A 14,055-nucleotide genomic window follows, 5' to 3' on the forward strand; every position below is an offset into this window, starting at 1 on the left:
ACTCCATACTTAAACAACAGTCTGAGTTCTTAATACATAGGACAAGACAAAATTACTATTTTCACGGCTCCAGACCTAGCCATCTATTGGCAATGAAAATACGCTCAAATGATCATTTCTCAGATATCCCCTCGATTAGGACGAGCCAGGGTGCAGTCACTACTGATTCGAAAAAGATCAATGACACTTTTAAAGAGTTTTACTCACAGTTATATAGCTCAGAGGGTAATCTGGATGACTCTAGATTTGAATCGTTCATTGGCGGGCTTGAGATACCCCACATTTCTGAGGAAGAGGCCAAGGAACTGGGGAGACCGATTACTCTCGTAGAATTGAGGGAGACTATTGTTGAAATGCAGAGGGGTAAGGCGCCAGGCTGGGATGGTATTCCACCCGAAGTGTATTTAGCTTTCTGGGACCAACTGGGTCCATTGATGCTCGATATGATCAATTACGCTATCGAACAAGGGGAGTTCTCAAGAGATGTCAATATGGCGTTGATTTCTTTACTTCTCAAAAAGGACAAAGATCCCAATGATTGTGGTAGCTATAGACCCTTGAGTCTTCTCGGGGCCGATTTAAAGGTGTTTGCCAAGGTGCTGGCCCGTCGCCTGCAGAGATTTATGTCTGTATTGGTACACTGCGATCAAACTGGTTTTATCCCGGGGCGTCTGGCTGCAGATAATCTTAGGAGGCTGTTGCATGTAATCGATAACAGTAAAGACAATACAACTCCATCCACAGTTCTGTCTTTGGATGCCATGAAGGCGTTTGACAGACTTGAGTGGTCATACCTGTGGAAGGTACTGGAGGTCATGGGTCTTGGAAAGAGTTTTATTCATATGATTAAAGTCCTGTATGCCTCGCCGTCTGCGATGATACTGACAGGCAAAAACTGTTCCACACTCTTTCCAGTCTCCAGATCTTCTAGACAGGGTTGCCCTCTGAGCCCGGGACTGTTCGCGCTTTCCCTCGAACCTTTGGCTCAATTTATTAGGCAATCGGAGGACATCGTCCCCATAATGGTCAACAATACTCCACACAAAATTGCTCTCTATGCGGATGACCTGCTGATTTTCATGGACGACCCCTCCCGGTCGGCCACAAAATTATTGAGGATAATCGACGACTTTGGTAAATTGTCAGGTTTTAAGATTAACTGGAACAAATCAGCCTGCCTACCTCTTAATGAACTGGCCAAGGCGGTACGACTACCAGCTGATATCCCCATAGTAGAACATTTTAAATACCTGGGCATAGAGATATTCCCCACGCTGAACCAAACTACTAAGTACAACTTCACGGGTACTTATGATAAAATACGCCAGGATCTAGACAGGTGGTCGTCCCTTCCTAACTCCTTACAAGCCCGGGCTTCCATAATCAAAATGAACATCCTGCCTAGGATAAATTTTATTAGCTCAATGCTCCCCCTGCCCCCTCCAATAGACCACTGGCGCAAGGTACAATCGATGGTATCTAAGTTTGTCTGGAATAACAAACGCCCGAGAATCAAAAGGGCTACTACTCAACGTAGGAAACAAGATGGGGGCCTCGCAATCCCTGATTTTAAACTTTATTTCTGGTCCTTTTCACTGAGACCTCTGATGTGCTGGCTAGACCCTGTAGAGGCTGTATCGTGGCGCTCCTTAGAAGCGGCGGCGGTGTCTCCGCTAAGATTGCAGGATGTAGTGTACTCCACTGTCTCTATTGCGAAATGCCGGCTGAGGTATGGACCGATCATAACTCACGTGATCCAAACGTGGCGTAATGTACAGAGGTCGTGTGGGGTTAAATGCCCTTGGCACCTGGACTCTCCAATTTTTAATAACCAGCAATTACTTGTTGGACACAAGCCGGTTAATATTCCTCAATGGCAAAGGAGGGGAGTGCATACTCTGGAGGATATTTATGATAAGAACGGCCTCCGTGCGTTTCAGGACTTAAGAGAATTTTATGATCTTCCCGGCGAGTCCTTCTTTCTTTACCTTCAACTAAGGTCAGCACTGAGGGCGCATGGCGTACCGTGGGCTCAAGCTTTGCAACCACACCCCTTCCTCAGGCTCATAGTGGACAGAACGACATCCAGAGGGTTTGTCTCAGACTTTTATACGCTCTTAATTCAATCCACGTATAAAAATTTATCATTGGATACAATCTGGCGTGTGGATATCCCGGAGTTGGACCCCGAGTTTGACTGGGATGATGTTTGGGCAAATGTGGCATTATCTTCCCGCAACCCCAATCACCAGCAAATTAATTTTAATTACATTCATAGGACCTATCTTACACCTAGGAAGCTATTTGCTATGGGACTGATAACCGACTCTCGGTGCACTTTGTGCTCTCAAAAGGCCACTGGCACTTATATGCATATGTATTGGGATTGCCCACCAGTGGCCCGTTTCTGGAGGTCAATAACGGACAAACTTTCAGATCTGTGTGGCTTAACTATCCCATTCACAGCTGTTACGCTACTCCTGAACGATATAACGACACTACCCGCGTCCGTACAACTGAAAAGGGTTGTCCTAGCGGGTGTCACAGCAGCGAAGAAGCTTATAGCAATGAGATGGAAGGAGCCTGAGAAGCTGACAATGATCAACTGGTCCCTAACTCTATTGGATGTGATTTATCTTGAGATATCCACAGCTCGGGTGATTGGGGTGGGGCAGGCTGGCATTGACCTGTGGTTCGCAGCAGCTGAGAAGGTAAAGACCGCCGTGTGCGGCTGAGCGGGGTTGGGGCGCTTGATCGGGGGGGTCCGGCGGTCTCTGGGGAGGGGGAGGAGGAAATGTCTTGTCTGTCTTGGTTTTTGTCTTGTCCTTCTTAACTTTGGCTGGGGGGATTTTAGGGGGGGTTGGTATTTAGCTATTCTGCGCTATATGTCAATTCACATGCCATCTCCCCAAGGGACTAATATTGGCAGACTGATTGACCTGTCAACCAACTTGGAAGAGGAATTTCTTTCTTCTTACACTTTACCGTCTGCGAGTTTGGCAGTCTTGAACATGTGTAAGGGACCTAGGCTATCTACAGTAAATCTGCGACAACACTCTCATAAACAATCTTTTAAGTCACTCCACTTTGTAAAGGTGGGGAAAGGTTGCCATGTCTTGAAGACCCCTTTTTGTTATTGAAGTAGCCACCTATAATTGATAGGTTGGACGCTGTTTCTTTTTCTTTTTGTCTTATAATTTATTATTCTGTATTATTATTGTTTGTTATTCTCCTGTGAAGTTATGTTTTTTGTTACTGTGGTTATTGTGTTGTCCTGTTTCATGTAATTAATAATAAAAAAAAATTTGATCAAAAAAAAAAAAGGAAGATTAATAATGTTGGAAGCTTACCGGAGGTTGCTGGCCCCTGGCATCTTCGACGCATGTTTTCGGCGACACGACGGGCCTGTGATGTTCCTCGTTTGATGACTGCACATCGAGGTTCAGCTGTACAAGGCTGGCTGTCGGGCCAGCTTGTACTCAGGTAGGCCCTGTGTCTTCAGGCATGGGTATTAGTGTTAGTAATGCTGGTTTGTGTTGTTAACACAACCTTGTTGTGTGTTGGCGCCAGGGGCAAGATGGTTTGGTGAACGTTCTCTGCAGGGAACGGTTTCCAAGCTGTCTTGGGCGTGCTGCTAAAACATCTAAAGCTATGCTAACATGCTATCGCTACTGCCGCATGCTATCACTACTGCTAATTGCTATGCTGTTTTAATGTCTCCGCCGTGAGATGTTGTCACTCTCCCGCCTCTTGCCCGGTTCATCAATGAAGGTCAGTCGGTAGCTGTTGTGGGGTCTTGAGTTCTATTTACCTTTTTCGGGTAAATGGGTTGACAACGGGGTAGGTCGTGGCTAGGTTCTAGCCAGGTATTACCTTGTGTTCCGGCGGGGTTTGTTGAACGGTGTTCCCATCTGGGTTGGCGTCGGGTAGTGGGGCTATGGGTCCAGCCGACATGGTAAACATGTTGCGTGTCTGTGCACAGGCAATTGTTGTCTTGGGTTCCACATTGCCTGGCGTTAGGCTGCAGTAGTATAAGGGCAGGGCCGCTTGGGAGAAATGTGAGGCCCTGTGCGTTTTTAGACGCGAGGGCCCCCATCTCCTGGGGCGGCCCTGTGTAGGGGGCTATTGTTTCATTTTGTCACTCTGCTATGAGAAGGTCTGTCTTGCTACAGCTTTCTCTCCTCTCAAACCATTCATACTGACGGTCAATCGGTATACTGGGGGAGTAGTGCGGGGGGGGGGCTTTGTTTACCTTTTTTTGTAAATGGGCTAAACTAGGGCTGGTGTTCTGTTGTGAATATTTTGAATGAAGACGGGTCTGGTCCGTCTCCCCTTAAACTTTGTGTGTATGGGTTTGCTCATTCTACAGTTTTTGTGGTTTAGCTCTTTTATTCATTTAACCTTTTCATGGTCCACACCACAGTGGAGGGTGCTGTTTGCAATCACCACTGGTGCTCCATGTTAACGTCAGTCCTTTGTTTTTGATATATTGAAACAATGCCCCGCCCGGCCGACACCATGGGTCGGCCTGGCGAGTGGCTGGTGGGCTGTTAAGGCTTGTACCGCCACAGTATGGAATTGGCAACGATTAGAACTGTGTTCGAATTGGTGTTTTTTCTATTAAAGAAATGGTGTCTGGTGGAGGGGCCTTGAGGGCCGGCCGACGTCGACACATCGCGCAAGGTTGTTGACGTTATTAGCTTTGACCCAGCCGCAAGCTATAACCGCTCAGGGTTCCCCTCTCCGCAGGGGATTTTGGTCTTCTGCTGGAGCGCGGGCGGTATTGTCCTAGGCCCTACACCGCCTCACACCGCGCAGCCAGAAGAAGAGAGAGCACGGCCTCGTCAGCGGCGATGACGGGGCCCTCGACAGGCGGCCATGTTTCCCCCGCCAGTGGTGCCCTGGTTGGAGAATCGACAGGGTATCGCGAGGCCGACAGTCTTGGCGGCCGAGGGATCGGCCATTTTGGGTGATTTCGGTGTTGGTAAACCACTCCGTCGTCATTTTGCCGCGAGCAGCCCGCTCCCCGCTCAGTCCGCTTTCTGTTACCCTCAGAAGCGGGGCTCTGGGTGTGTTCCTTTGGCTGCGGGCCGCGAACCTTCTTGAAGCGTATGCGGCCCCATTCTTCGCTTCTCATGGAGACAGGGGCTGACACCCAGTTGATGGCTGAGCCTGGGTCTGTCCGTGAGAATGTTGTGCTGTCAAGCGGCTCCCACACCTTGAACTGTGTTGGTTGAGCCTGGTGTTACGTCTGTCAACTTAAGTGTTGTCAGCAGGGGGGCTCGAAACCTTTTGAGGCACACAGTGCGGGCTTCCCCGGCCTCGCCTTCGCCAGGCCAGGTATCATGTTGGTGCTCCCACTCCTGGAATATTGGCAAGTGGTCGCAGCTCACATGGTTTGGGGTGGTAGTGATATCACTGCAGGGCTACGGTGTGTAGGAACCCATGGGGGCCTTACACCTTGCATGTCCGGCTGCAGAACAACTCCTTCAGCATGTTCTGGAGGGGTGTTCAGTGGGGGGGCTTTTTTGATCGGAAGCCCCCCGTATCAGACAGGCCCTTTTTCTGTCGGGGTTCCCCCTTGGGTGCGATTGCCTCGTGGGTGGTGTCAGGGTCAGGTGTTCCGACACGGAACGCGCTCCTCGCACGATTCCAGGGTTGTCTTCGCACAGCGGGGGGGACCGGGCCAACTATCTACAGTTCCTGGCGGACCTGCGCCACGTGACGGCGGGTGCGTTGGGAGTGTCGTCACATATGACTACGGCAGTACCATATGTCGAGGTAGATGGAGAGAATGGTGAGGCGGGGACTTGTGTTTACACAACCCCACCCGTTTTCAGGTTTGGTACAGACCCTGTTGTCGGGGTCTCCAGCAGGGACAGCTCTGGTCGACGAGATCCAATCTCTGTGGACGAAGCAAGCCATCGTCGTGGCGTTCTCCTCCCGGTGTTCTCTGCCCGAGAAGTCGGGAGGGAGGGGTGTAAGACCCAGGCTGGACCTGTCCCATGGGAAGGTTCAGCATTTTTTGGATCGTCTCCTACCTGTTGAACACTGTCAGGTGGGGGTCTGGTTCTCCTCCATAGACCTGTAGGATGCGTATGCGCATCCCCGATCTTCCATCCTAGGGCTTACCTACGCTTCCTTTGCAGGGTTAGCGTATGAGTACCAGAGGCTGCCGTTCGGTTTTCTCTGGCTCCCCGCATCTTCACCAAGTGCGTGGAGGCCGCACTGGGGCCTCTGCGTCATCCGGGGTTACGGAGTGTTCTGCCCTGATGACGTTCTGGTCCTTCGCGGTCAAGGTGGATCGTCAGGTCTCGTACCAGGCAGGTCTCTACCAGCCTGGGGTTGCTGTAGACTGGATGTAGAGTATTCCTCTTCCCAGTCAACGGTTGGAGGGCTATGGGCATCCATCTCAGAGCGTGTTGTCAACACGCTCGGGAGGTTCCGTCCTAGGACGGTTACGGCGCTGTCTCACGTCGCGTTTTCACCGACGCCTCCCTCGCTGGTGATGCGTCGGGCCAACGCAGTAGGGGGCAGCTGGCAAACCATGCTGCCCGGTCTGCGCTACGTTCAATGTGTTGGTGTTGAAAGCGGTCCTTCTGGTCCACAAATGGTGTTGATCAGGACGGACGATACGACGTCAGTGTCGTGTATCGACAGACAGGGAGGAGTACGCTCCCCCTGTCTGCACCAGGCGGCGGGCGGCTGGCTATGGGCGTCCTCCATCTGCGCGGCCTAAGGGCTCCCCACATCCCCGGCAGGGAGAATGTGGGTGCAGGTGTACTGTCGCGGGGCGGCCCTCATCCTGACGGGTGAGGATTGCGTCTGGACATGGCCAGGCAGGTCTGGGACCGATGCCGTGCCGCCAGGGATTCTTCCCCATACATCTGTTAGGTCAGTTGTTGGGACGGGTACGTTGAGGGGCGCAGGTTCTTGATCCTGATGGTGTTACCATCTGGAATGCGCATGCTCCCTCCACTGTCGCGCTTACGCGGGCAGATGACGTATGTTCCAAGTGTGGTGTAAGGCGGGGGGCCAGGACTCAGCTCCTGCCCCCTGGTTGCTGTCCTTAGTTACCTCCAGTCTCTCCTTGATAGACTGTCGGCTTCGACGGTGAGGGTATATGCAGCAGCTATATCCTCCTATCATGAGGGGTTTGAGGGGATGTCTTGTTCAGCCACCCTCTTGTGAAGCGTTTCCTGCTTGGCGCTCGACGCGTTAAGCCGGTGCAACGCTCCTTGGCTCCGACTTGGGATCTTCAATTGGTCCTCGGTCGGTTGTCCTTGGCCCCGTTTGAGCCGCTCGAGCGGGCGCCGTTGGGACAGCTGTCCTTCAGGACCGCGTTCCTTCTGGCTGTCACTTCCGCTAAACGCGTAGGTGAGCTCTGTGCTCTCTCGGTACATCCAGAGTGCCTGTCTTTTCGGACCGATTGCGGTGTCACTCTGTGACCTAATCCTGCTTTCGTGCCTAAGAATATCCGGAGTTCCTTCCGCTCCCGGGATATTGTGGTTCAGGCGTTTCGTCCTCCTCCTCACACTGGTGAGTTAGATGCGGGCCTTCACCTGTCATGTCCAGTCCGTGCTTGGGGATTTACCTCAGCCGTACTCAGGATTTCAGGGTTACCGACCAGCTTTTTGTCTGTTACGGTGGGGCTCGTGCTGGTAAGGCACTGTCGGAGCAGCGCCTGTCCCATTGGTTGTGCGAGGGTGTTACCCTCTGCTACACGCTGGCTGGGCAGGATCCCCCTGGGGGCGTCAGGGCGCACTCCACTCGTGGGGTGGCTGCCTCTGCCGCTCTCCTGGGTGGGGCCTCGGTGGAGGCCATCTGTGCTGCAGCTTCATGGTCCTCCCCGGGCTCCTTTGTAAGGTTTTTCCTCATGGACATGACCGGGGGTTCTGTCTCCCAGGCGGTTCTGGGGTCTGTGGCCTTTCCTGCTTCCCGTCCTTTGGTCGGGTAGCAGGAGTGTATGGGTATGGGCCGCAGTGTGTTGAGTCACACGTGGTTCCGCCTGTACGGTGTGTTCAAGGGGTTCTGGCTCCCTCTTGTTCGCATTCAGGTGGAGTTGACTGCGCCCCCCCTTCGTTAGGAAGGATGGGGTGACAGGGCTCCCCGCACCCCTTGATGTGGGCTTACGGGTCCTCAGGGGGTACATCTGTCGGGTCTCGCGCCCGCTCTTCCCCATTATCTCGTAAGGCTCAGAGCGGGACGCGATGCAATACGAAATATAACGATAGGTTATGTAGATAACCTAGTTATATTAGTATTGGCTAAGCGTCCCGCTCTGCGCGCCCTGAGTTCCCTCTTGAGGGATCTTTTCCTGGGACGGGTTTTGGCGAGGAAGGGTGTTTCATGACCAGGGTCATGGTTATATGGGCGGTGGCCACCATAAGGGGCGGGGCCCCATACAGGTGGGGTGCATGTGTTTTTGTTCGTGGGAGATACATTAGGTATCACAGGAGATAGGAGTATCTCGTAAGGCTCAGAGCGGGACGCTTAGCCAATACTAATATAACTAGGTTATCTACATAACCTATCGTTTTAAAACCAGAGACAGTGGACAGACTTGTCTTTCTTGCCTGCAACTTAAAGTAATGGCTTTGCTTGTCCAAATGACAATACTGACCAAATTCAGATTTCTTTTTCTCTTGTCCATTTATTTTGTTTGCTTTCTAATTTAAAATACATTTTGAAACCGTCTGTACACAGTAGGCTATGTGTGCTAGCAGAACTAGACTCCAGTCACGAGTCACAGTGCACATGTGCGGTGGTTTGTCCACCAAAAAAGCGCCAAAAGATCGAAAATAAACTAGCAGAGCCAGAACTGTTCAACTCCTCTGGAGCCACAGCCAGCAGAGAAGCCGGTTTACTTTAGCTTTTAAACCAGCTGCAGTGCAGCCTGAGAACCTGAGTGTGAGGGGATGTACTGTAACACTAAAGATGGCGGCAATGACAAAGAATTGCTGCAAAATAAACATACATCTGTTGTAAATTTTTTTTTTTTTTTTTTTATACTTATAACAATTCGATAATTATCGATATCGAGAAATAAAATAAAATTATCATATCGTTATCGCAATATGATTTTTTTCCATATCGCCCAGCCCTAGCAGCAAGCCATATAGATTAGACATCCAGGGATCAATGTGCTTGATACTATCTACCTCTAAGCAGGGTAGCCGGACCAGCACTCACAGGTTCAATGTTTTTTAATGGCAGCCTGAATAAACAGCAGACATGTTTCGGACAATGTCCTTCTTCAGTGGAGGACATTGTCCGAAGAAGGACATTGTCCGAAACATGTCTGCTGTTTATTCAGGCTGCCATTAAAAAACATTGAACCTGTGAGTGCTGGTCCGGCTACCCTGCTTTGATATACTGAACTTTATGGGATTACAGCACCCAGTGTGAGAACTTGTGAGCGCGGTCTAACTTGACTATATACTATCTACCTCTGCCATGTACTTTTCAATTGCAAATGCATCAAGGACAGAAACTGCCAAGAATCAGCCAAGCACCCCCAATCTTTAACCAGCTATAACGTTACAAGCTTATTACGACAGGAGCCATGGACTCAACAACTGTTTCAATTACAAATCGATCTGTCGAGAGGGAGTGAAATCTGCCATAAACAACTTGCACAGTGTTTGTTAACGTTGTGGTTCAAAATAAAACTTTTTCTGATCAGATCTCTGTGATCACGGTTAAATTAACAGACCACTGTTCCCTGTATACTCTTTTACCATATATTGGTCCTTGCATTTAACAGGAACGTGCAACAGACTGCTCAATGCACTGGCAACTCACAGGAGTCCAGATGACTCGTATTTCCAAACGAGGCTTAAAGTAGATTGTTGATCTTCTCTGGGCCCGAGTTGCCTAGTAATAGGTAACAGCGATCTTTAAATACTTAACCTGCACACAATTCCCCTGCTTAGTTTATAAAATATTTTTGTAACTAAGATATTTGCTGGACTTTTTTTTTTGCTTTTGTGCATAGATAACTAGATTTATCAGCTTGTATTTCACATTTGTATTTAAGATAAGATAAGATGATCCTTTATTAATCCCCTTGGGGAAATTCGGGTGTCAAAGCAGCATGAGGGGGGGGGGGATACAGGGTGAGGGATACATAGCTTCACAGTCCTATAGTCCTATTTCCTGGTTGAAAGTAGATGACATTGGCGAAATGGATGTTAAATGTCTCATTAAATACGTACAAACTTAGGACTGTTCTGACAGCACAATATTGATTGAAAATATTTGCTGGGGGGAAATGCAGTTTGTGCTGCAGATTTTTGAAAATGCCAGTTGAAATGAAATGCTAAACCTCTAAGACAACAGCCTCCGCTTTTACTGGTTATGTAAGTAGACTCCTCCCTTCCCCTTGCTAAAGCAAAACATGTTGTGTACCTTATTGTAAAGTGTTATTGCCCCATTGGTTGGAATTGCAGCCGGGAGAGCTGCAACCAACTCAACCGCCCAAGAAAACACAACTCGCCAATTTGCGGTGCAGTTGATGACATTTTGGAAGGAATAAATCTGTATGATGCCAGATGATAGAAAAACAGGGTCTAGGTTGAAAATAGTTATCCTTTAAAGATCCCCTCCACGTGTTTTTCCAAGAACATTTTTCACTAAATTGCTTAGCAGCATCCCTACACCTTTGTCCTCATTGAGAATGCAAGGATCAATGAACGGGGGCCCTCCACCTCTCATATCTTCCCCCAAGCCGTTAGCATTTCCTGGTTTAGCCAGCTGGACAATAGCGACCATGATAGGTTCACAGGATCAGTTGTGTCACACAGCTCGGATTTTGAGTAGTAAAGAGAAGCTCCCCTCCTCCAGTGGGAGAATGTGAAAAGGGTACACTCTGCTGACAAGTTCTGCACAAATAACAATCTGTATAATCAAATGTACACCTCCAAGAGGACTTAACTGTAGAAAAACCACCTTTTTGAGTGGGGGGACCGTTTGATACATTTCTTATCTTATCAAACCTATATAAGATTACAGTAGATTTAATAGTACATTTAAATAGTAGTGAATACTGGCTCTGCACAGCACAACAGAAAATGTGTTGGGTGTATGGCAACCCTACCTCTGAGGGCAGGAGGTGGACGTGTGGCCTTAATCAAGTTACTCTGAGACAGAGCTTCTACCATCCAGGAGAGGGCACTAGAGCAGTACTCCACCTGTGTGTAGGAGAGAGAGAAAGTGAGCAAGAGAGATATAGACAGAGACAGAGAGAGTGGGAGAGAGAGAGAGATCATGAGGGATGTGTGCACTGTGCAGTGCTGAGCAGGCAGACGCGACAGCTGCAGTCCAAATGCAGAGAGAAACCAGAGGAGGATCATACAGCCCCCACCCTCCTGACGTTACACACACACACACACACACACACACACGCAGACACACAGACACACACACACACACGCACACGCACACGCACGCACACACACACACACACACACACACACACACACACACACACACACACACACACACACACACACACACACAACAGGCACACTCAAACACATATATATTCATGCGCATATGGTGCAATACAAATAAAGTTTATTATATGCCCTGGATTAAGGTCTTTAGAGCTTGAGGGGCATGTATGCAGGTGCCATGTGGGCAAAGTGTGGCGCACAGCAACCCGTACTGACCTTTGTCTCCAGCATTCTCAGCCTGCGGTCGTGGTCGCGGATTTCTGACATCTGCTTCAGGACACTGTCCACTCTGCGGAACAACAAGCTCCACTGTTACTCATTCCCAACCCTCCCCAAGTTCAACTCAATTTACCAGCCTATATCTACTCCAGGGTCACCTCACCACTAAGTACTGTAGCAACAACAACAAAAAGGAGCAAAAATATATTGGATATTTGGACTGATTTGCATTGAGGTTCCGAATCCTAAATGTGGAAAAAATCACTTGAGACAATTTAGGCCCTGAATGAGTTCAAAAATATAATTGTGTTGTTTCTTTTTATTTACGGTATGTGTTTTTACTTGTGTTGTTCCTAGAGCTCAGTGATGTTACTGGTGTCAGTAATATATAATAACATGCAATTATGTCATATAACAAGGAAGGTTTGCAACCTATTGCCCTGTAAGTCAATGACTAAGCTAAAAGAAATAGTTAGTTAAAACAAGAATCTGTATTAAATTCTAGGCAGTGATAAAGTACGAGCACCTAAGCCAGAATGCAACAAAAGAAATTAACTGACCATGAGAGGAGTGAATGGATGAGGTATGGCCAGAAATAGGATAGACTAGGATAAAGATACAGGACGCCCATTGTTTTACATGCAATTATATGATTAGAGCAGAGCATTTCCATGACCTAAAGTGTAAATATTATTTGCATGTTGATATTGGTTTCTGGCTGAGGAAAGATCTAAAGGCATGAATTTAAAAACAGCAGATTGCTAATACTGGATGCAATATATTAGGCATATGTGGCAAAGAATTATAAAAAAAATACATTCCAATATAGATTAAATTTGACTGTAAAGTGATTTACTCGAGAAATTCTCAAATATTACACAAAATAATTAGTGCTGTCAGGCGATAATTTTTTTGTATCTAATTAATTACAGGATTTGTAATTAATTAATCTAATTAATCACATTTTAATCACATAACCATTTTAGGCCTGATATTCTATATTCTATAATCATATTTCAAATGGCATGTGTCCGGATGGCAGAATTCAGTACTGTATCTACAAAACCTTCTGTTTAATCATCTTCCATTTATTCATTTGCTTATTTTTCAGGTCTGGTCAATTTGAGCATGGTGTTATTCACAGTCAAAGATAAAAAAAAATTATTTATATTCTCATTTGGTTCATTACAATTTACTCAAGCCTAGTAACAGACACAGTATTTCTGACACTGGGAATACATTCCCTGAGATCCATAGATGTCCCTAGAATCAGATACCAAGAACATGCAAATGGGCCATATTAAAAAAGTCTGTAAATGTGTATTCTACGTTCTTTTTTTGATCCACTTTTTCTCCCATTTTCTATTTTTCTCCCATCCCAATTTTCATATCGTCCAATTCAACCCTCCCCTGTCTTTGAACGTTGTTTCTTGCCTCCCACAAGCCGGCTGCAATGTGGACTAAGTCATACATAGCACGAGTCCCCTCCGATACTCGAGGTAACAGCCGTCGCATCTTTTCACCTGCGCGGCTCGATCTTTCAGCGTCGGGGGTCTGGGCTTTGGAGGGGCCCCGCCCCCGTCGCTTCTTGATTCTACTGCGCAGGCGCACCAACTGACCTGTAGGAGTCGCTGTCCACAACGCCCGATCCCCACCCTTCAGTTTCCCTCCCCGCAATACGGCCAATGTGTATTACTGTGGACGACCAGCTAAACTGAAAGCAATGTGGAGTCTCGGGCATTCGTTGCGAGCGCCTTGCCCATTGCGCCACGTAGCCGCCTGTGTATTCTACGTTCTTATGGAATTAATGAGATTAAAAAATATGTAAATTAAAAAAAATCTGTTTTTTTTTAATTAATTTTGAGTTAATTTTCATAACGCGATAATTTGCTGTGTAATTAATTCATCTAATTAACGTGATAAACTGACAGCCCTAAAAATAATCAAATAATATATCCCATTCCCTGACTTTCCCCATCTGGCATAAAACTCTCAAAATTCCATGGCATTGCATAAATGTTGTGATCTTTGGGAACTCTTAAAGGCCCAATCGATAATATACCATATCAGTTCTGTCAGTATGCACATACTGTAGACACTTCAAGAGTTTGACTTGTAGATATGTAAAATAAGCCTCAGCACTCAACTAAAATCCTAATAATTTTTTTTGTCATATATTTGCAAACATTAAAGAAATACACTTTTACAGCATAAAAATACATTAAAAACACAGGTGTAGTTGGTGATTCAATCAATATGAGAATGAAAACATAACTAATCCCCTCCCTTTCTTTGGCCTTCGGTGATGGAGTGACATGCTTGTTTCCATTTGGATTACAGACTGCACCATTATGTATCAGAAGATAATGATGTGGCTTTA

General features: G+C 47.5%; 1 protein-coding gene across 3 annotated transcripts in view; it reads right to left on the bottom strand.

Annotated features, from left to right (window-relative positions):
• Positions 1–14,055, bottom strand: part of trpm4a (transient receptor potential cation channel, subfamily M, member 4a) — a 249,351-nt gene that overhangs the window by 9,817 nt on the left and 225,479 nt on the right. For all 3 annotated transcript variants that reach the window (XM_084329502.1, XM_084329501.1, XM_084329500.1), the window contains 2 exons: positions 11,673–11,745; positions 11,099–11,192 (listed from right to left, as the gene is read on the bottom strand). In XM_084329502.1, coding sequence (XP_084185628.1) covers positions 11,099–11,192; positions 11,673–11,745 — 167 coding nt within the window. The remainder of the gene's footprint in view (positions 1–11,098; positions 11,193–11,672; positions 11,746–14,055) is intronic.

Source organism: Notolepis coatsorum (genome assembly GCF_963971535.1).
Source record: "Notolepis coatsorum genome assembly, chromosome: 14".
NCBI lineage: Eukaryota > Metazoa > Chordata > Actinopteri > Aulopiformes > Paralepididae > Notolepis > Notolepis coatsorum.